At 41.2% G+C, this 20,321-nt stretch overlaps 1 protein-coding gene across 2 annotated transcripts in view; it reads left to right on the top strand.

Moving 5' to 3' along the window:
• Positions 1-20,321, top strand: part of ADAMTS3 (ADAM metallopeptidase with thrombospondin type 1 motif 3) — a 253,410-nt gene that overhangs the window by 2,786 nt on the left and 230,303 nt on the right. For both annotated transcript variants that reach the window (XM_032334543.1, XM_032334544.1), the window contains exon 3: positions 17,446-17,852. In XM_032334543.1, coding sequence (XP_032190434.1) covers positions 17,446-17,852 — 407 coding nt within the window. The remainder of the gene's footprint in view (positions 1-17,445; positions 17,853-20,321) is intronic.

The following is a 20,321-nucleotide window of genomic DNA, read 5'->3' as shown; positions in this document are numbered from 1 at the left end:
TTTTATCGGTTAAACATTTGATTACTTAAACATCCCACCTTTTCAATTTGTAAATTAAAAAACTGTGTTAAGACGGCCCACCCTAGGGGCACCTGGGTGGCTTTGTTGGTTAAGCATCCAACTCTTGATCTCAGCTCAGGTCTTGATCTCTGGGTTGTGAGTTCAAGGCCTGCAAAAAAAAAAAAAGAATAAAGATTACCTATTCTTTCAAAGATTATCCGTTCTATAAAAAAGATTACCCATTCTATCAAAGGAATAAAATATATGCTTTGATTAAATTTTCCAATAGCATCATGATGCCCTCCTGTAAGAGGCCCTGAGTTAGACTTTGGTCCAGTCCTTTTTTAATATAAATACTTCAGTCACATGTTTCTTTTCTTTCTTTTTTTTTTTTTTAAGATTTTATTTATTTACTTGACAGAGAGATCACCAGTAGGCAGAGAGAGAGAGAGAGAGAGAGAGAGAGAAGCAGGCCCCTGCTGAGCAGAGAGCCCGACACGGGGCTCGATCCCAGGACCCTGGGATCATGACCTGAGTTGAAGGCAGAGGCTTAATCCACTGAGCCACCCAGGCGCCCCCACTTGCATGTTTCTAAGAGAAGGAGGAGGTACAGGTGTGCTTAAATTTGATAGAGGAAGATGACCAGCAGTGTGGAAGAGGGGAAAGCAGGGGACTCTTAGATTGTGTTGCTGGAGATTTTCTTTCTCCCAAGTTCCTCTGCTATGTAGGGTTTCTCTCTTTTATTACTGCCATTTTTTTTTTTTTTTTTTTTTTACCATTTTCAAGTTGAGTGAAGAGAAGAGATAACGATTAAAAATGGGTTTGACTCATGAGTCCTGTGGTAGTGAACATGTAGCTATCATTCGGCTTTGGGAATATAATCATTTATGTAGCTCTTAAAAGGGATTTAAAAATACATTTTAAGAAATCTGTGTATAGGAATGAGATTTCTTTCCCTTGTCCCTACATGCAAAGATGTTGTTAACCTGAAAGTTTGGTAAAATGCCCTCTTCTACATATAATTAAGTAATTTTTTCCCAAGAATTAATTGAAAAGTGGTTTTATATAACTGCTTGGAGGTGCAATTTGATTAATGGTACGATTAGGAAAGATGAATAAGGCTTGTAGAATTAATTATTTTTATTGGTCTCCAAATTGGCTAGAGAGGAGTGCATGGTTCTGAATGAGTTCTATAAAATCTCATGTCTTGGGAAGAGAGAACTGTAGATTAGTGACAAACTGCAAATTATTAAGAAGCTGAGTTAAAAAAATTAGTTTGCACTGAGGTATACTATGCATGCGGGGTGGTGCGTGTAAGTACACACCTGGCTGGCCCTTCAGGAAGAGAACTCGCCTGTGTGACTAGCGTCTTGATCAATAAGTACAACTTTTTACACCTTCTTAGCACTATCCCCACGTGATGGGTAACCACTCTCCTGCCTTCTGACAGGACAGGTTACTTTTGCCAGTTTTGAAGTGTTTTTGATAAGTAAAATAAAATAAAATAGTTTTTAGTGTTTTTAATAAATAGATAAATAAATAGTAAATCAATCAATCAAATCAAATAAAAATAAACAAATAAATAAAAATAAGATAAAATAATAAAATTAAATAAATAAAATAAAATAAAATAAATTAAAAATAAAAAAGCAATCTGTGCTTCAGAAAGCAATAAAAAAATATGTCTACTATGCTTCAGGCCCTAGAGTAGGAAGGCTTTTGTTTATGGAGCAAGAAGGTGGTTGTGAGGAGAGCAGGTGAGAATGTGTAACGAAATATCACCTATGTAGTGTGTGGACGGGCCTTTTCTTCTTTCCTTCTCTCTATACCGAGTGGGAAAATGCCTTCTTGGTATGTGGGAAAGTATGATTCACCCCAGAGAAAAGGGGTAAATAGGCTTTGAACTCTGACCTACTTCTCTGCTGCTTGGTCAACCAAAGAGGAGCTCCTTACCTCCTACCTGTCTGCACCCGCACACACCTGCACTCACACATGTATACAGACGTGCACGTATGTACATAGAGCTACGTGTGTGAGTGTGTATGCTTTGTGCATATATGTGTAAGTGTGGTTCCTGACACACTCACTTAGCATCTGTGGCGTATCAGGGAGCGTTTTCATTCTGACTCAGAGTATGGCCTTGGGAAGTTGCCTAGGGTCATTGTGGGCAGCTGCCTGGCTGGTCCGATTGGGTAAGGACACATGTGGCTCAGGAAATAATCATGGTTCTGTAGAAACTGGAGATGTGTAGAATCTGCAGAAGGATCCTCCAGCTTGTTTGCTAAGCTGCCACTCAGATACTGCCTGAGCATCAGTAGAAGAAGAATCACTGTGAGGCTTTGGTGTTGGGCTGAGTTCTCTCACTCACCTCTCGGAATCGGGCATATCTATCTTTCTCTGCCCTATTTCTGTTTCCAAGTCTCAAATTCCATTACTTTTTATTCTTAACAAAATAAGGCCGCTAATCTTGTTCCCTCAAATATCCAGTTTACTGAGAAATATTGTTTCATCCTTTGCAGGTCTTTATTTGCTTTTCAAGGATTAGTGTGAGTCACTTCACTGAGTCCTTGGCTTATAGTAGGCGTATCTACTGGTGTAGACCTCATGAGAGCCGACACTTTGTCGTGATGATTGCTGTATCCCCAGTATATAAAACTGGGCTTGGTACCTTGTGGGACCTCAAATATTTGTTATTCAATGCATAGATCAAGTCAGCAGGGTATTAGATTGCGATTTACCTGTGTTCTGTCTTTTCTTAAATGCTCTCGGTCTGTGCCCCTCCCCAGGTTTCATTAGTCCCTAAGAAAATAAGGATGGTGATAATGGCTCTACAATTAATGATTCAGTGTTATCAAGGCTCCTCGGGACTTCTCTTTTCATTCCACAAAGCTCAGGGAGCTGGGTTTATTGGTTTCTTACACTGTTCTGTTTCTGTTCAACAAGATTTGGTAAATTGAACAGAATCACGTGCAGGTTCGGAACGCCCACTAATTTTGCACTAATGTCTGCTTGAGATCATTTGCTCTGTTTCAGGCATCAGTGGAATTAAGATAACCTAAGATTAAAATCTCACCACCCAATTTGCCAGGAGCAATACAGAAATGTGTGATTTAAAGGAGTTTAAAGGCTTAAAGTTTAGAATTTTAACTACCTATATAACCACTGTTCTTTCTTGTACCTAAAGATCATGCATTTGACGTCATTGATTTAGCTTCCCTCCCTCCATTGGGCCTCATGATGGCTAATATCAAATGCTTAAGATTTGTAGATGAAGATCTTATTTAGTGTAACATGTTAATCTGTTACTAGCAATTTATTGTTGCTGTCTGGCTGAAATATTTCTTCCTCATACATTCATTGTTTTTTCTTGCCGTTGTACCAAATCATCGTAATGTTGCTCAGAAATGTTAAGAAATCCCCGTGGTCACTTCTGCTTCCAGGATGATTATCTCTAAGCATTCTTTGCTTGTGGGTAGCCAAGCCAGATTACCTTGGAAAGCCATTAGGGACAATTCCAAATTGCTTGGTAAAATCATGAATGGTTTCAATAGGAAGGATTTGGTTATGCTACTTGGACTGGATATGTTGACAGTGATGACTTAGATGGAACTCTCATGCCAGAATTTTGGGAACCTTCTCTCTGTGTTGCTCCAATAGAGATCAGCTTTTACTCCTGAACTGTGATGTGTGTATTATTAGGAATTGTTGGATTAATTCTTTTTAATTAGTTTTTCTTCTGAATAAAGACATTTTACATGTGCCCATTATAATTGTCTTCTTTAGTTTTTCTGTATTCCCCAGATTTCTGACAATCTTCCTAAGTACCGAACTGTTAACAACTTAGCATATTCTTACTCAGTCATCTTTCAGTACATTGATTGTGTGGATTATTTTTCTATACCTGTGTTTGTTTTGTTTCCTATTTTAGTATAGTTTTCCATAACATTACACAGTCCTTTTAGACATAATTTTAATCTCATTATCCTGATAAACCTTAATGTATGTGCTTATTTCCCTAATGACATGTATTTTCTCATGACAATGAACGTTGCCCCCCAGTGTTGTATATAGATAGCTGCCTGCTTTTCACGGGACTCCTCTAGGAGAAGGCCCTAGAAGCTGATTGCTGAGACAGATGGCTTTTAAAGAAGTTTGTATGATCTGAACTTTTACTAGTGGTATAGGGAAGTGTTGATCTTTAAAAATTTCAGTCTTAACTTAGTTTTAGCTCTGCTGTCCCTAAATCTGAGTGTAATTTTTAAATCTTTGATTTTGCAGTCTTTGAAATATGTAATGAGTTAATCCTTTTTCTAGTTATCAATCATTATTCTAGTTATCAAATACCCAAAAGTGTAATCAATTACACAAAATTCTTGTAAATTTTAGTAGTGCTATGAGAAGATTCATCCATCTCCTAGAATTTGAGAGTTGTATTATTCTTTCAAATGGTTAGTAAAGCATGGGAAGAGTTTCCTAGTTTAGGAATCTCTGTTCCCACAAGTAATTTATCCATCCTGATTTTCCAAATATGTTTACATGATTTTGCTGACTAACTGTAAATCCTTAGGAGAGATTTTGTGGTCATGTCAATGATAGCATGATGAATCTTCATGGAATTTAGAATAAATTGTGACCAGCATGAAACAGTCTACCTTGTTTTTGAAGTGACTAAAAAAACAAAAGAAAAAGAAAACATTTAGGAAACTCGTGGGAAGTAAGATAGGATTAAACATATGAATCTTCAAATACTGGGATCTTAGATGTTAAATCACATTTCCTACAATCTTTCTTCGTATTTAGTGTTTGTATTTTTCTACGTGTATATGCACATAAATTAAAAAAAAAATGATTGAAATCATTCTTCAAATGAGCTTGAGGTCCTTTATATGTAAAAATCTCTCTTTTACATTTCTTAATCTAAAACCTAACCAGCCTATCCAACAGACGACCTATTAATACTCATTGCCATTCTTCCTTTATATGGTCAGGGGCACAGAACCTTGTTCACTGTGTAGTTTACTACTTTCCAGCTGACTTTAACCTCTCACAGCATCTCTTTCTTCCGTGTGAACATCGGCATACTACTACTGCTTAGTTCATAGAATTGTAAAGGATTCACAGAGTGCTGGCACATGGGAGGCAAGCTAGGATAATGGATAGTAGCTATTATTAGTAGTATATCTTAGTCTTGTGCTTTTTAAAAAAGCACTTTCACTCAGTGAGAGCCACCCCATTCTAATCCGTACATTTTTGGTAGGTCTGCCGACCACTATGAATTTCCAGGAACCTTAATTTACTGTGTCAAGGACTTGTAAACTCTCCAGCCACTCAGCTCGCCATGTGACAGCTCTTTGAGAGGTCTATTTTCATGTATTATCTGAATGTTGATATCTCAATATAGTATTGCTTAACTCATTGGAATATGGTAGCACAGGGGGCAGTTGGGTAAGGAATGAACTGTGCAGAACAACTCTGCATACAGACTCCATGCCAACTTTATTTCTTGTGTACTGGACAGAATTCTTTATTCTTTTCATCTTGTTTACGGAAAGTCTTTCCAGTTCCATTGAGAGAAAGTTCCTGTATTGATCATGACTCCTTTGGATGCAAAGAACACGAACCCAGTTGATACTTGTTAAGGACGACGAAATTGATCAGGCGATCGGAGTCAGGTATAGCTGAACCCCAGGGGCTCAAACAATGTCAGAAATCCTTCCCTCTCCTCCCCCAACTCTTCTTTCCTTCTCATTTTCCTGCGTTGGTTCTATTTCTTTATCAGGATATGATTGGTGGCCCCTCAGGCTGTGGCTGGTATTGTCACCAGCATTTCTAGGCTTTCATTCTGCCTTTCACCCCACTAGATAGAGCACTTTTTTTTTTTTTTAATTTATTTGACAGAGAGAGATCACAAGTAGGCAGAGAGGCAGGCAGAGAGAGAGAGGGAAGCAGGTTCCCTGCCGAGCAGAGAGCCCCATGCGGGGCTCTATCCCAGGACCTTGGGATCATGACCTGAGCCGAAGGCAGAGGCTTAACCCACTGAGCCACCCAGGTGCCCCAGCACTTGTTTTTTGATAGCCCCCCACCGCCGGACTTCCGCCTTGGGGAGTGAGGTTGATTGGCTACTTGGCTTGAGTCATAAGCTTATCCAGGAACCATTCGCTGTGGTCAGGGGATGCAGTGCTCTGAGTGGCCTGGATTGAGATATTTCACTCTTGATTTACGGGGACTGAGAAGAATGCAGGATGGTTAACCTGAGGGCACACTGGGGCGCAGTTAAGGAAAAAGGAGGACGGATGCCAGGGAGCACAGGAGTATTAATGCCGTGGCCTGAGGGCGCCCCAGCACACTGCTCGGGAATGGGCAGCGGGGTAGGTAGAATAATGCCCCCCCTCAAGGGGTCTGCATCCGAATCCCTGGAACTCATGAGTATGTTCTGTTATATGAACAAGAGCAGTTAAGTTTGCACATGGAATTAAGGTTGCTAATCGACTGGTCTTTAAATAGGGAGATGACCCTGGATTTTCTGAGGTCTGTCCTCGTAAATAAAAGAGGGAGACAAAGAGACAAAACTAGAGAGATGGCAGCATTAGAAAAGACTTGGTCTGATGTTTCTGGTTTTGAAGACGAAGGCAGGGACCCAGGAGTTAAGGAACGTGTGTGGCCTCTGGAAGTTCGAGAAGTCAAGGAAACAGATTATTCCCAGAGCTTCTTGAAGACATGCAGCCCCGCTGACCCCTTGATTTTAGCCCCTGTGACCTAGTTCAGACTTCAGACCTCCAGAACTGTAGGATAATAAATGATTATTGTTTGAAGTCGCCGCGTTTGTGGCAGTTTGTTATGGCAGCGATAGGAAGCTGAAACAGTGGCCTAGTGGACTGTCCTAGTCTCTCATACCTTTGTTATATTGTGAGCAAGACTATTTTAGATTTGGGAAGTATAATCACCACAAGTCAGTTTCTGTGGAAATCTTTAAAAATGCTGCTTGCGTTTCTTATCTGTCATATTTTCCTCAGCCTTTGGCCCTGGGGACAAATGGTTGTTTTCCTGGCTTTAAATTCTGGGCTCAATATTCATCTTTAAAAGTATTATCCATCAAAAAATTGTGAGGTGTATGAGAAATATTAATTTATAGAATGTCTAATATAGCTCCTGAGTTTATAAAACTTCCAGGGATGATAAATATAACCATTAGATGTGCTTCTTTAAAAACTGAGATTGAATGTTAACATTTTGACAATGGAGCCTCACATTAAAAAAAATATATCTTCTCTCCTTCTTCTTCTGTTATTGATTACTTGATCATTTTAATATGTGGCAAACAGGGCACCTGGGTGGCTCAGTCATTAGGTGTTTGCCTTTGGTTCAGGTCATGATCTCAGGGTCCTGGGATCGAGCCCCACATCGGGCTCCCTGCTCAGCAGGAAGCCTGCTTCTCCTTCTCCCACTCCCCCTGCTTGTGTTCCCTCTCTCACTGTGTCTCTGTCAAATAAATAAATAAAATTTAAAAAAATGTAGCAAACAAAGAAAATACTTGGACATTTTTCTTCTTCTTTTCTTTTTTTTTCTTGAAAGATCTTCTTTTACCTGATTTCATGACCCGGAACACTAAGGAATGTGTTGTTCTTTCCTAAGTGACTGTCTTGAATGTAAACATTGTGCAATTGCAACAAATATTTATGAAAAAGCCAGATTTAAAAAAATGTGAAGAATTTTTAAGTTCACAACTATTTTTTCTTTCTTAATGAGGGGAAAAAAAAAAAAGGCTTTCTCTCTTTTTTCTCAAAGAGCTTGATGAGAAATCTTTGAGTCTGAGAGTAGGTTTGCAATTAAAGTAAAAGACTTCAAAGAGGTTCTCTGCCTTGTGGTGATAAGAGCCTAGAGGAGATGAAGTGAGGAAAAAGACTTTGGCTGTGTTCAGAAGTTCAGCACGTGTCACAACGAACTTTTAACTGCCTCTCGGTGAAGATGCGTCCCCGTCTTCCTTGGTGTGTATAGCCTTGGGAAGCCCTCAGCGTGTGATGTCTTCCTTAATGTCCACTTGTCACCTTGCTCACATTTTTCCTGGAGCAGCTGGCTCCTGTCATTTCCGATGAAACTCATTCTCCTGCCCTCGGCAAAGGATTTGGAAATGTTGTTGTTGGAGCTGCTTCTTTAGCAGATCTTGAAAATGCTTATTTGCTTTCCTTCTTGTGGCCAGATTGTTGCATGCTGAGATTTGTACCTGAGAAAGGAAATTGCCTGTGTAAACTCTCTCTTTATAGTCATCAACCAATTCTTGGGAGAGAATCTCCGTGTCTGGGTGGGGTAAGAGAGTACGGGTTGTTTCGGCTGGCCTGGCCTTCAGGCCCTCGGTTGGCATGGAGCTGAAGATCCCTTCTGGTTAGAAACACCAGACTGGGGTGGGAGTGGAGATACGAGAGGCCTGAGAGGTGCTGGGACGTGGAAGGAATCTTCTGTAGCTCCACCTGGATGGGAATGGTCAAGGCGATAATAAGCTCAGCTAATTTTTCTTTTTTTATATTGTTACAAGATGAACTAAGTCTTTTATGTGCCTTACCTTGTTTGAATCCATTAGTATCCTCCTTTTACAACCTCTCAGCTTTAATTTTGATAATTTGCTTGCAGAGGCCAAAATGCACATCACTCTGAAATCAGAATTTAAGCGCAGTACTGACTCCAGACCTTGGGTAATCAACTGCCGTACCCCACCGTCTCCCTTCCTTGCTTGGGAACTCAAGCCCTATTGCATTAATCAAAGTGTTCCAATATCGTCTGTGCCAGGAGTAGCTTTGGGCTTCGTTAGATCAACTAACGGTTGCTGTGATGTGTGTGAGCTTTGTACCGTAGTCCCTTGAAGTCTTAGTGATTCTGTTCTCTTACTATTCTATAGTGTGGTCTTTGTAACGTGTTGGGGATATCTGGTAACCTCTGGGAGACATTTGGGTATCACTGCACAACATACTAGATGGATACCAAGCTGCCTGTCCCAGTTGTGAGCTTTGGACACTGAATGTGTGAAGGAATTAAGATGATCTCAGAGCTTGGGCCACAGGGGCATACTATGAAAACATTCCCCCTCAAGAACCCCACTTCCAAAAACTGCCATTGATTTTTTTTTTCCCCCAAAGACTGCTGTATGCAGGGAACACTTAAACATAGTTAAGATACCACACCTTCATCCCAAAGCGCTTAAAATCTCTGAAAAGACAGAAGCAAGCATATAAGTTTTCTCCCATAGAGATTTTTAGAACTTAATACAGGTAATGCATGACGGTGAGATCTAAGAGGCTTAGACCAGCAGGGGTGTGCTCTGGACAAGGTGTGTACTCTGGGAGAGATGGGGCTTGAGACAGGTCCCACAGGCCAGGTTGGAATTGTACAGATGGAGAGAAAGCAGCAGTCCTTTCCCTGGGGGCGAACGGTAGAGTAGGACTTGGAGGACAGACGGGATTAAGTTGGGTCTAGGCAACCCATTAGAATGTTCCAGTAGGCCAAAATGAGAAATGATATTGCAAAGAAGTTAGCTGACAGAGCGTGGAGGGCCTTAAATGACAGTTTAGTTTTGATTTGGGTTCAGTTATCTGGTCTGCGAGTTTCAGCTCGTTATTTGTGAAGAGAGAGGATTTGATTAGTAGAGGTCTTTAAGGTTATTTCCATGTCTAACATGGAAAAAGCTCTCAGTTTTCTGAGTCTGTTTTATCCTGAAGTGATGATGAGCCACTGAAACTATTCAGAGAGAATAACCTAGTAATACCAACACCTAACATTTATCGAACCCTTCCTATGTGCCAAATAGTGTCCTAAACACTTTGGATTAGGTCAGTTCATTTTTACAAGTCTGTGAGTTAAATACTATTACCCTCGTTTTACAGATGGGTACTGACATGGAGGTCTTAAGTGGCCAAAATCACAGAGGTAGCAAGTGGCAGAATTAAGGCATTTTACATGTGGGACTTTGAAACAGTTTTCCTGGCAGTAATTCAGATAATATTTTTACAATTTATACAGTATTTGGTAGTGAGAAATGATGTTGGGGAGTTTGGACTTGGCACTTCGAGGTTGGCGGTGTGTGGTGACGAAGACTTGAAGCAATCTGAAGAAATGGGATTAGTTGGACAGAAATTTCTAAGGAGAAAACAGTAGGACGTGAATGATGGTAAATGGGGGGCGGGAAATGGATACAAGGTTCGTTTCCTAGCCTGGGGCTTTGGGAGAATCAACGCGTCATGAACAGAAATGGTGAAAGCTGGAAGGCAAGCTGAATGTTTAAGTGAAAATGAGAGTTTTGGTTGAGATATTTTAGGGGTGAAGAGAATGTAGGGCACATTATTCTAGGCAAAGAACTGCCATGTTCAAATTTCAGTGTGAGGGAAGTTCCTTTTTTTCTTTCAACGTGTATTTAGAGAGGGCCTGTTATGTGCAAGTACACCGACATGTGAAAAAGGGCCCAAAGTCTCAGAAATGGTTACAATTTTGAAACTGTGAGAAAATTCTAACGGCGTTGATGTTAAAATGCAAAGTCTGATCAGCCACAAGGTCTTTAAGTATATGGAAACATAAAACATTGCCTCCTCAAATACTTAGATGTAGATTATTTTTAATATTAGTATGTATATATACAGATGTATACACATCTCTCACAAACACACACACACTCTCTCTCTCTCTCCCCTACAAGAATGTGTCTCTTTGATTCAACCCAAGGAGGAAGACGCTTTAAGTTCAACTCTCAAATGAGGATTCTAGAGAATTCTCTGACAAGGAGACTTGTTAGTATTGTCATCCAGAGGAGATACGATGATACTTTTTCTTAAAGGTAGTTTGAGTTTCTGAGGAAATCTTGAATGAAAACACAGCTCTCTCACTTGCTTGAGGGAACAAGTTAGAAATAGCAGATATAAAGATGTAGTAAATATATCCTTTACAAACAAGGCCAGGGGAACAGGAGGCTCTCACTTTGATAGGAAGTACGTACCCCAGGCGGCGTCTGACAGGGTCTGCTGGGCTAGGGCAGGGCTTTTGCCCTATGATGTGAAGGACAACCTGTGCTCCTTTTCAGGATCCTTCCGAGGAGGAAGAATGGGGAGGGAGGTGCTGAGCTTTGCAAACTTCTTATTTTTCCTAGACTTAGCAATCACAGACGTCACTCTTCTTTAACTGGGAAAAGGGTGAGCTAAGAGATGGAGGGGCCCAGGAGAGTCAGAGAAAAATCTTTCTTCACAGAGAGCAGGAGCAGGTTAAAGGCTTTCCACCTCTAACTTAAAAAAACAAAAAACAAAAACAAAAAACTCAAAAAACATCTACTTGAGGTGCCTTCATTGTAAGAAATAGGCAAAGATTAGATGGTTTTCAAGGTCATTTTTATTTTTGACCTTTATAGATATTCTATGAATATCTAAAGGAATAGCAGAATGGGGTTGGTTTCCTGTTACTTGTTTCTAACTGTGAGGGGCTCTGTGTCTGCATTCCAGGAGATCTGTTTTAATGACCAGATCCACTTTCTGGTTCTTAGTAGCTTAAATCTAAGACCTAGATACTATGAAATGTTTGAATTACTGGTCAGCGAGAGCTGTGAGAAGTAGAAACAACTTTTGCAAGCAAAATTCTGGTTGTAGAGGTATAGACAACTTGTCTAGTTAGCTGTCTTTGATTGCTTGGTGATTAAATTGTTCTTTGGGGAAAAGATGGTGCATTCTAATTTTATTTATTTATTTGTTTGTTCATTTGATAGAGGTCACAAGTAGGCAGAGGCAGGCAGAGGGAGAGAGTGGGGGGAAGCAGGCTCCCCGTTGAGCAGAGAGCCCCATGCAGGGCTCGATCCCAGGACCCTGAAATCAGGATCTGAGCCAAAGGCAGAGGCTTAACCCACTGAGCCACCCAGGCCCCCACATTCTAATTTTAGATACACCCTTGGGCTCAGTCTGCTCTCATCCATTCATTCCTTCAGGTTCTATTTTAGGCATTGGCGAGCGGTAGAAAGAGAACGGATAAAAATCTGTGCCCTCCTGGAGCTTATACGCTAGTGGAAGGAACAATAAGTACACATAAGTATAATTTAGGGTGTGTCAGAGTGAGTGGTAAGTTTTGTGGGGAAAAATAAAATGCAGAAAGAGGATAGAGTGATGAGATGGAAGCTGGTCAGGACTGAGCTCAATGAGAGAGGCTCACAGTAAAGCAACACCTGAAGGAACTGAGGAGGAGATCCCAGAGGAAAGCCATCCCAGCGGCCTGGAGATGTGAGAATTCTCAGTACCAGGCTGTGGGACAGAGCAAACCCATTTCACTCTGGGATGGGTTTTGAGGAGAAGAACAAGGGGTTGACCTGTCACTGTAACTACTCTGGCTCTATTTTGAGGATAATTTATAAAGTGGAGGAGCAGAAGCAAGAACAGGTATGGGGCTCAATAAAAACTGGGACCCCTGGTTTGGACCAGGGCAGTGGCCGGGCTGGTGGTGAGCTGAGGTCACTGTTTGGTGGCATCTTTGAAGGCTGAGTCAATAGAATTTGTTGGAAGATTTGATTTGTGATGTGACAAGAGTCAAGGGTGGTTTAGCCAGGTGTTGGGTCTGAGTGGCTAGGAGGATAGCCTTGCCAGTTACTGACCTTAGAGCAGGGAGAGAGGAAGTTTACTTCTGGGAATGTTAAGTTGGAGGGCTTAGGGAACGTCCACCTGGGAAGACAATGGAGTTGACAAGAGAGGAGCCCGTGGAGGAAGCCGGGGCCAGAGATAAAAGATGGTAAAGACACTCAAACTCATGGGATGAACTTACCATCCTGCAGAGGGTAAATGCAGGAGACAGGAGTCCATGGACCAGGTCCTGTGGCTCGGCCGTGTATGCAAGTTGCAGAAACCAAGGGATGCGAGGAAGGGAGAAGGAGGAGGAGAGATCACGGGGAAGGAGGAGAGCCACAAGGGCAATGTTCTGGAAGCTGGGTAGAGAACTTATTTCAAGAAGGAAGGAGAAATAAGCTGGGCCAGAATCTGCTGAAGCAGCAAGGAAGGAGCGGGCGTGTGGACCATTGGTTTCAGCCACATGGGGTCTCTAGTGACCTCAAGAGCCTGATTGGATCAGGCTCGAGAAGGAGCAAGAGTGGGAAGAGAGGAATTGGAGACATCTCTGGTAGTCAACCTTTTGGAGCATTTTGCTATAAAGGGTCATGAAGTGATGGGGTATTAGCCGGAGTGGGATGTGACGTCAGAGGATTTTTATTAAGGATGGGAGATAAGAGGGCAGCTTGTTTATTTGTCGGTGGGAATGATCTAGTGATGTGGGGAAACGGATACGGAAAGAGGAGAGACAGTTGCAGAGGCAGCTCTTGCAGAGGCCAGAGGGGTTAGGATAAGGTGCACGAGTGGAGAGTTTGCTCCTAGGTAAGACCACAGGCAGCTTCTCCGTAGCGCCTGGAGGAAGATGGACCACGTGTGCACAGACGCCAGTCAGGGGTGGGAGCTTCACTGCATCGGAGTCCTGTTCAGGTGACTCAGTGACCGCAGTGTGGCTTTATGGTGGCTCCAGCCATTTGTGCTTGTAGAATTTATGGCCCACGAAAACCTTTATATACGAATTGCCGTGGCCCTTCGGCCATCTCTGCTGGTGGTTATACAGTTTCGAATCTTAAAATTGCACATTGGCAGTCTTTGAATGAGTAGCTAACTTGCATTGAAGGTTTCAATAACTCACATTTATTGCATCCTCTGCATAATCTCATTTAAACCTCTCACTAGACCTATGAAGTGGGAAGTATTTCTAGCTTCCAGTTAACAACTGAGGACACTGAACCTGAGGGAAACTGAAGAACTTGGTCAGGGTCATGCACTGACTTAACTTACTGCTTTCTAATGGTGCAGTTCCTTCCTTATCCACAGGCTGTCCTGCTTTGTGGAAGGATTTGGACCTGTGAAGTTTGTCATGTCTGAATACAGTAACTTACCGCTGGTATAATTTAATTTGCTTGTATGATTGTAATCTGAGATGAAAATACTTTTGATGGCGGTGAGCTTTCCCCGCCACCCTCTCCCACCTTTCTTTTTGCTTTCCAAAGAGCAAATTTAAGAGCCTTCCCAATTTAAGAGCCTTTTACAGAAATTTTCGAAACTATACTGGAGGCAATATTGGTTGTCTAGCTGCGGGTAGACCGAACATGGTCATTCTTGTGTTAGTTTTCCTTTATAAGTCAGATCTTAAATTAGAAATCGACAGCAAGATGTTCTATCCATTTTGAAGTGAATAAGAGCATAGCAGCATGGTCCTCAGTGTCAAAATGATAAAAATTGAATTTTCCCCTTGGCTTCTTGCTTGCAATGTGTGAGGCCTCCTAGGCCTGCCTTTTCATTGATAAACTAGGGATAACACCCACTTGCTGCGATTGCTGTGAGAATTAGTGATGGTATATATATTTAAAATATTTTATTTATTTATTTGACAGAGAGAGAGAGAGTTAGAGAATACAAGCAGGGGTAGCAGGATAAAGGGAGGGAGGAGTTAGGCTCCCTGGTAGCAGGGCGCCAGACTCGGGGCTCGATCTCAGGACCCTGGGATCATGACCAGAGCCAAAGGCAGACACTTAACCGACTGAGCTACTCGGGTGCTGTAGAGATGGTATATTCTTGATCACAAAGCACAGTGCCCAGCATTTATCATGCCAATAAGTGGCAGGTGTCCTGGTAGCTCCTTTGTCAGTTCTGCTAACTACTGCCCAGGGGGGTGGCAGCCTGAGGGGTTACTAACTGCATCTTTTCCTTTGGTTACAGTAATTCCTAATTGGAAAATCACTCATTCTGGGGTTAATTTCAGCAGTGTGTCTTATGTGTACATTTTAGGAAGGACTTCTTATTTAGCATCAGAGAAGACCAAGCTCTGTAGAAATATGCCATCTTTATTTTGTATAAAAATGCAGAACATACTGTCTGACAGTGGAAAAATGGAACTGTCCCAGAGAATCTAGGATGCACATTGTGCTGTAAGCCTGAGGCTCTGGGTGTCCTCCTGGGTGTGGAGGAGTCTGCTTGCATTCTTCCTGAATTTTCTAGTTCTCTAGTAACTTAATCCAGGCATCAGTATATTGTCTAGACTTTGGGCGTGTGAATTTCCTTTGGTGGAGATGGGAAATCTCCTTCCTTTGAAACAGTGAATGAATTGTTAGAGAAAGAGTTATAAGTGGGATTACTGGTGCAGCCAGAAGCCCTTGGCCCTCTGGTAGGATATTTTCTAAGTCAGTGTGTGCAGCATGCGCAAAGCAAAGGTTCTCCGGTTACCTGCGTTACTAACTTAGACAAATCCTACTGACAAGAGACCGTGGCGTGTACAAAATCTTGTATTAGATGATATTGGAAATACCAAGCTGAGTGGGGGAGTTTCTTGTCCGTAAGGAGTTTGTACTTAGTTGGGGTTAGGCTTTGTCAGTCTACATCCGAGAGCTGATTCACCCCTTACTGTGGAGAGCTGTCCCTCCATCATTCTGCTCCTGCAACACTCGAGATCATGCCTTAAAATTTCGAGTTCTTTCTATAAGCCAGAAGCTACAAAAGTATTCCCCAGGGATTAAGCTGTAAGAGAGACGACATCTTTGCATCTGTGCTTAATGCTGATGCCTAGTGTGGGTCCTTGACTCTGGTCCAGAGAACTCACAAAGCAAGTATCGTGCCTCTGTTTCTCCTCCCAGGGTTGGAGTCAGGCTTCACTTTACTCTGGGAGGCAACAGTTCTCACTCCTCTGCCTAGTAACTATTTGATCTGTGCATTTAGTAAAAAAGGGTATTTTGTTTAAATACATCGAGCATTCTAAATGGCATAATGATATCAAGCATGCATTCAGAGAATTTCCAAGTTGTAAAATGCCTTCCTTTGTCTTCTGATATTTTATACACTGTTTGAAATATTTAAAAAGCAGGAACAGAATGAACATATTCGATAAGGTTACTTTAAGATCAGCAATGTTATAGTTCAGTTATGAGTCTTACACTTTGATTTGTTGGATGATGTACACGTGATTGCTCTAGGCGAGAGATATTCGTAGGTCATGGAATTTTTAGGGTCCTTTTACATACTGCAGGACTAGTCTTAGGTTAGAATCATGAAGGTGGGGGATTTTTAAATTTCTGTTACAGATTTTGCTTGTGTCCTTTTCTCATCCTTCCCCTCATGTCCTTCTCCAGGATCCACTGTCTTGCTTCCAAATTATTTCTAATAAGGGATAAATGGTTTATTCAATGAGTTATCTTTCCCCAGGGTGTCTGCATTTTAACAGACATAGTATATTTGGCTAAACGAGGGGAATTAGTTGTGCCATTGAGTTTAACCTGTAGCTGGCCACGCATCATGCAAGGCGGGTTCCAAGCAGACATAAATATTAAAATGAGAACCTATCCCATGTGTGGAATTTGTTTTTTTTTTTTTTTTTTATTTTAAAGATTTTATTTATTTATTTGACAGAGAGAAATTACAAGTACACTGAGAGGCAGGCAGAGAGAGAGAGAGAGAAGGAAGCAGGCTCCCTGCTGAGCAGAGAGCCCGATGCGGGACTCGATCCCAGGACCCTGAGATCATGACCTGAGCCGAAGGCAGCGGCTTAACCCACTGAGCCACCCAGGCGCCCCATGTGAGCCACCCAGGCGCCCCCCATGTGTGGAATTTGTTGCCAAATGGCATTGCCATTTGCTCTTAACTGACCAACATCTACATATTTAATTTATAGATTATGATTTCTGCTTTTCTTTTACCCATTCTCCTTGTTTTCTGCAAATGTTCTGTGATCTCTGGGGCACAGCTCAGTGGAGTAGAAGGAGTGTATGGGCTTTGGAGTATAACTTGGATTGATATCCAGGCTTCACAGTTACATGATCTTGGGTACATACTTCCTGAATCTCAGTTTCCTTACCTGTGAGGTGTGATTGTTAGGTTTGTTATGATGGTAAAATTATGTATAAACTACAGCACTATAAACTACAGTGTATAAAATTATAGGCCAACCATAAATGCAACATAAAGTGGCTATTATAATGAGTATATATTCTAGGATTTTTACAGGGAAAAAAATTAAACAATCAAAAAAATTTTTTTACATAATAACAACTTTGTTAAAAAATTGTAGCAGGTGTCAATTATGCCCATAATAAGTGAGCTGAGATCATGTTTTGATTGTAAGCAAACCAGATATCATTTATGGAAACTTATTATATTCATAGTCTCAAACATATAAATGAGGTATGAATATTCACATTGTAGTACATTTTTAAAAAAGAAAACCATTGATGGAACCCAGAGTTACCTAAGTATAGTTGAGAAATGATCCAAGTTCTCAAAATTTCATACTTAATGAGATGGCTCAGGAATATATTTATGATGCAAGTTGATGTACAGCCTTCTGAGGTGGGGCACTTTATGTCAGATCCTCCTGTGTTCTCTTGTCACACAGGGTTCTACAATTCTATTTTTTACCCCACAGATTTACCAATACAGAACCAGAGTGAGTATGAGCTGGTGACTCCAGTCAGCACAAATTTTGAAGGACACTATCTCTCCCATATTCTTTCTGCAACTCACAAAAGGAGGTCACCGAGGGACGTGTCTTCCGACTCTGAGCAATTGTTCTTTAACATCTCCGCGTTTGGAAGAGATTTTCATCTGCGACTAAGGCCCAACACTCAGCTGGTTGCTCCTGGGGCTGTTGTGGAATGGCACGAGACAGATCTGGTGTCAGAGAATATAACTGACCCCACTGATGATCATCAATCAGGAAATGCTTCAGAAAGAATCTGGAAAACAGAGCTTTTGCAGACTAACTGTGCTTATGTTGGTGACATCATGGACATTCCAGGAACCTTTGTTGCCATTAGCAACTGTGACGGTCTGGTAAGAGTCACTCCCTTCTGTGTGTGTGTGTGTGTGTGTTTGCAGGTGTGTGGGAGGGCAGCATGGCTCCAGCATGGTTTGGAAGGGATAGGTGGAAAGGAAGCTTTACTATATTTGAAGTTCAGGAAGGAGCTTGAGAAAGGACTTGACTGTCAAAGATGTGTGCTTTGGCTTCATTTTGCCACAAAGACAGCATTATTCCAAGAAGCAAAAGATACCTATTTTAGCATTTTTTTGCTTACGTGTTCACTTGTGTTACACTGGGGAATTTCATTTCCTTATATCTTTCAAAGCATTCTGAAAATTTTTAAAGAAATGTAGATTCTTCCAAAATGATAGTATTTCACTTCTTATGTGGAAACTTTGGATATCTTCTTAAAGAAAGTATTTTGAATGCATTCTTTCGCTTCCCCACAGAATGGTAAAATGGGAAATGAGCAGATCCTTTGTCAGAATTCGTTCAAATAGCATTACTTTACAAACATGACATGTAGTTCCCTTTGCACTGTGGCTTTGAGTCAGTTCTTTCTTTAGTTTGAACTGAAATACCCATATATTGCTCTTCTGTTTTGTTGTCGAGGCCAGTAGTAACTGACCTTTCTCTACACACTCTGCAGATGTGAAATATTCTTATTTGTTTTGTCTCCCCAGATGTTACTTGAAAAGTATGTCAATGTTTATGCCCCTTTCATCCACAGTTGACTTTGTTCAAAAAAGCAACCATTTTTCTTTCGATGGTTGCCAAGCTGCTGTTTCTTGGGAGTTCAGAGCTATTCCCTTTGTTTTGCCACTCTTCTGGGAGTTCTCAAATATTCCTTATGGTCCTGCTTGTAATTATCCTACCTTAGCTGGTTCTACAACAATACCATGAATTTTTTGCTATTGTGCTCTCCATGCATAGGCCCAACCCAGCGGTGGTATGGCACATATGTTGTACCAAATGCTGGTAAGGTCATTGTTTTAGGCTTTCCTTTTGCAGTCCTGTCCTACCTCTTGGTGTTCTGTAGGGTTTTAAAAGCCAGTGCAGAGGACATGCAGCAGAACATATGTAGATTCCAGTGTTCCAGTTGGACTGCACTAGATTAGGTCTCTACACTCCGCGTTTGGTGCTAGACCATATTCTAGGGTTTGAAGACACAAGGAACCACTCGAATTTTTCTCATTCTCTACAAAGGTTGAATAGAGGTGAATTAATTCAGTCATTGACTAGGAAATAAAAAAGAAAGCACTTTCTAGAAGATGAAGTTCAAAGTATTCATTGAGAGAGATTGATTCAGTACTCCTAAGATAGAAAAGAACATAAATCATACAAAAGGTACCACTTTATAATACTTTTAAGTAAAATACGTTGAGTATAAAACTTAATCCAGTGTTAACATTTTGGTTTTAAAACCTAAAATATTATGTACTTTTTATTTTCTCGGTTAAGATTTGAAATGTGGGATATTGGCTGGAAAATCAGTTTAAGGAAGGTAACAGGCAAGGAACTTTTTTTTAATGCATCATCACAATGATTTTTACATCTCAGCAACCACTATTTTTCTTACTGTACATGTCTAATTATCTAATCATAGATATGAGAAATCTGGGCACGTAACAAGTTGTTAAGGAAGAGGAACATAGATACAAAGTCTGAACGACTATTAATTATTAGGATTCTTTAATTTCTCATTTTTCAGATAATGGTGTTAGCATCACATGTAAATTGATATCGAGTGTGTGTGTGTGTGTGTGTGTGTGTGTGTATGTGTGTGTGTGTTATACTACCACTGCACACTACAGGTATTCATTGGTTCCAGTCTTTGATCCGTTATTTAGTTAATTAAACAGTGTTTGTAGGAGCTGGTAATGGGCCAAGTGCCATTCTAGGCTCTGAAACGGCGAAAGGAGTCGTGGTTACCATCTTCCTGCAGCTCAAAGATGTTAAATTTGTCGTGGGATTTAAGTGTCAAAATATCTGGCATATGTGTGTGTATATATATATGTTAGAATCACATTTAACTTGGAAAATTGTAGTTTTCGAGAGAAATATGTTCGGAGAGATGAACAGGACAGAGCTTTGAACCAGAGATAATTGGCTGAGGCCTTCAGCTCAGTCCAGGAGAAGGTGGGTCTGGCCTGCAGAGAAGGCAGTGCTGCCCTGTGGGAATGCGGGGTGAAGCCCTTCCTGGAGCTTCCAGCACCAGCAGCCCTGTGCCTGGAGGAAGCGCCGTGATGACAACAGCGCTATGGGGAGCGAATCCACAAACCCCTGGGATAACACTAGGACCACTTCATTAAGCTGGGAACAAGTTCTTAAAATTGCAGAATCGTTGTGCGTGGGATAAGCCCTTAGCAGAGATGAAATAGGAAGTTCAATTGTAGGGAACGGAAATAAACTTGCCTGGTTGCTGCTTCCTAAACCCTTTTTTCTCTTTAACTGACTATATAGGGATTTAACCTTAACCTTCTTGACCTTAGAAAGGTCTT

Source organism: Mustela erminea, chromosome 2 (assembly GCF_009829155.1).
Source record: "Mustela erminea isolate mMusErm1 chromosome 2, mMusErm1.Pri, whole genome shotgun sequence".
Taxonomy (NCBI): domain Eukaryota; kingdom Metazoa; phylum Chordata; class Mammalia; order Carnivora; family Mustelidae; genus Mustela; species Mustela erminea.
This window is presented reverse-complemented; position numbering and strand designations above follow the sequence as displayed.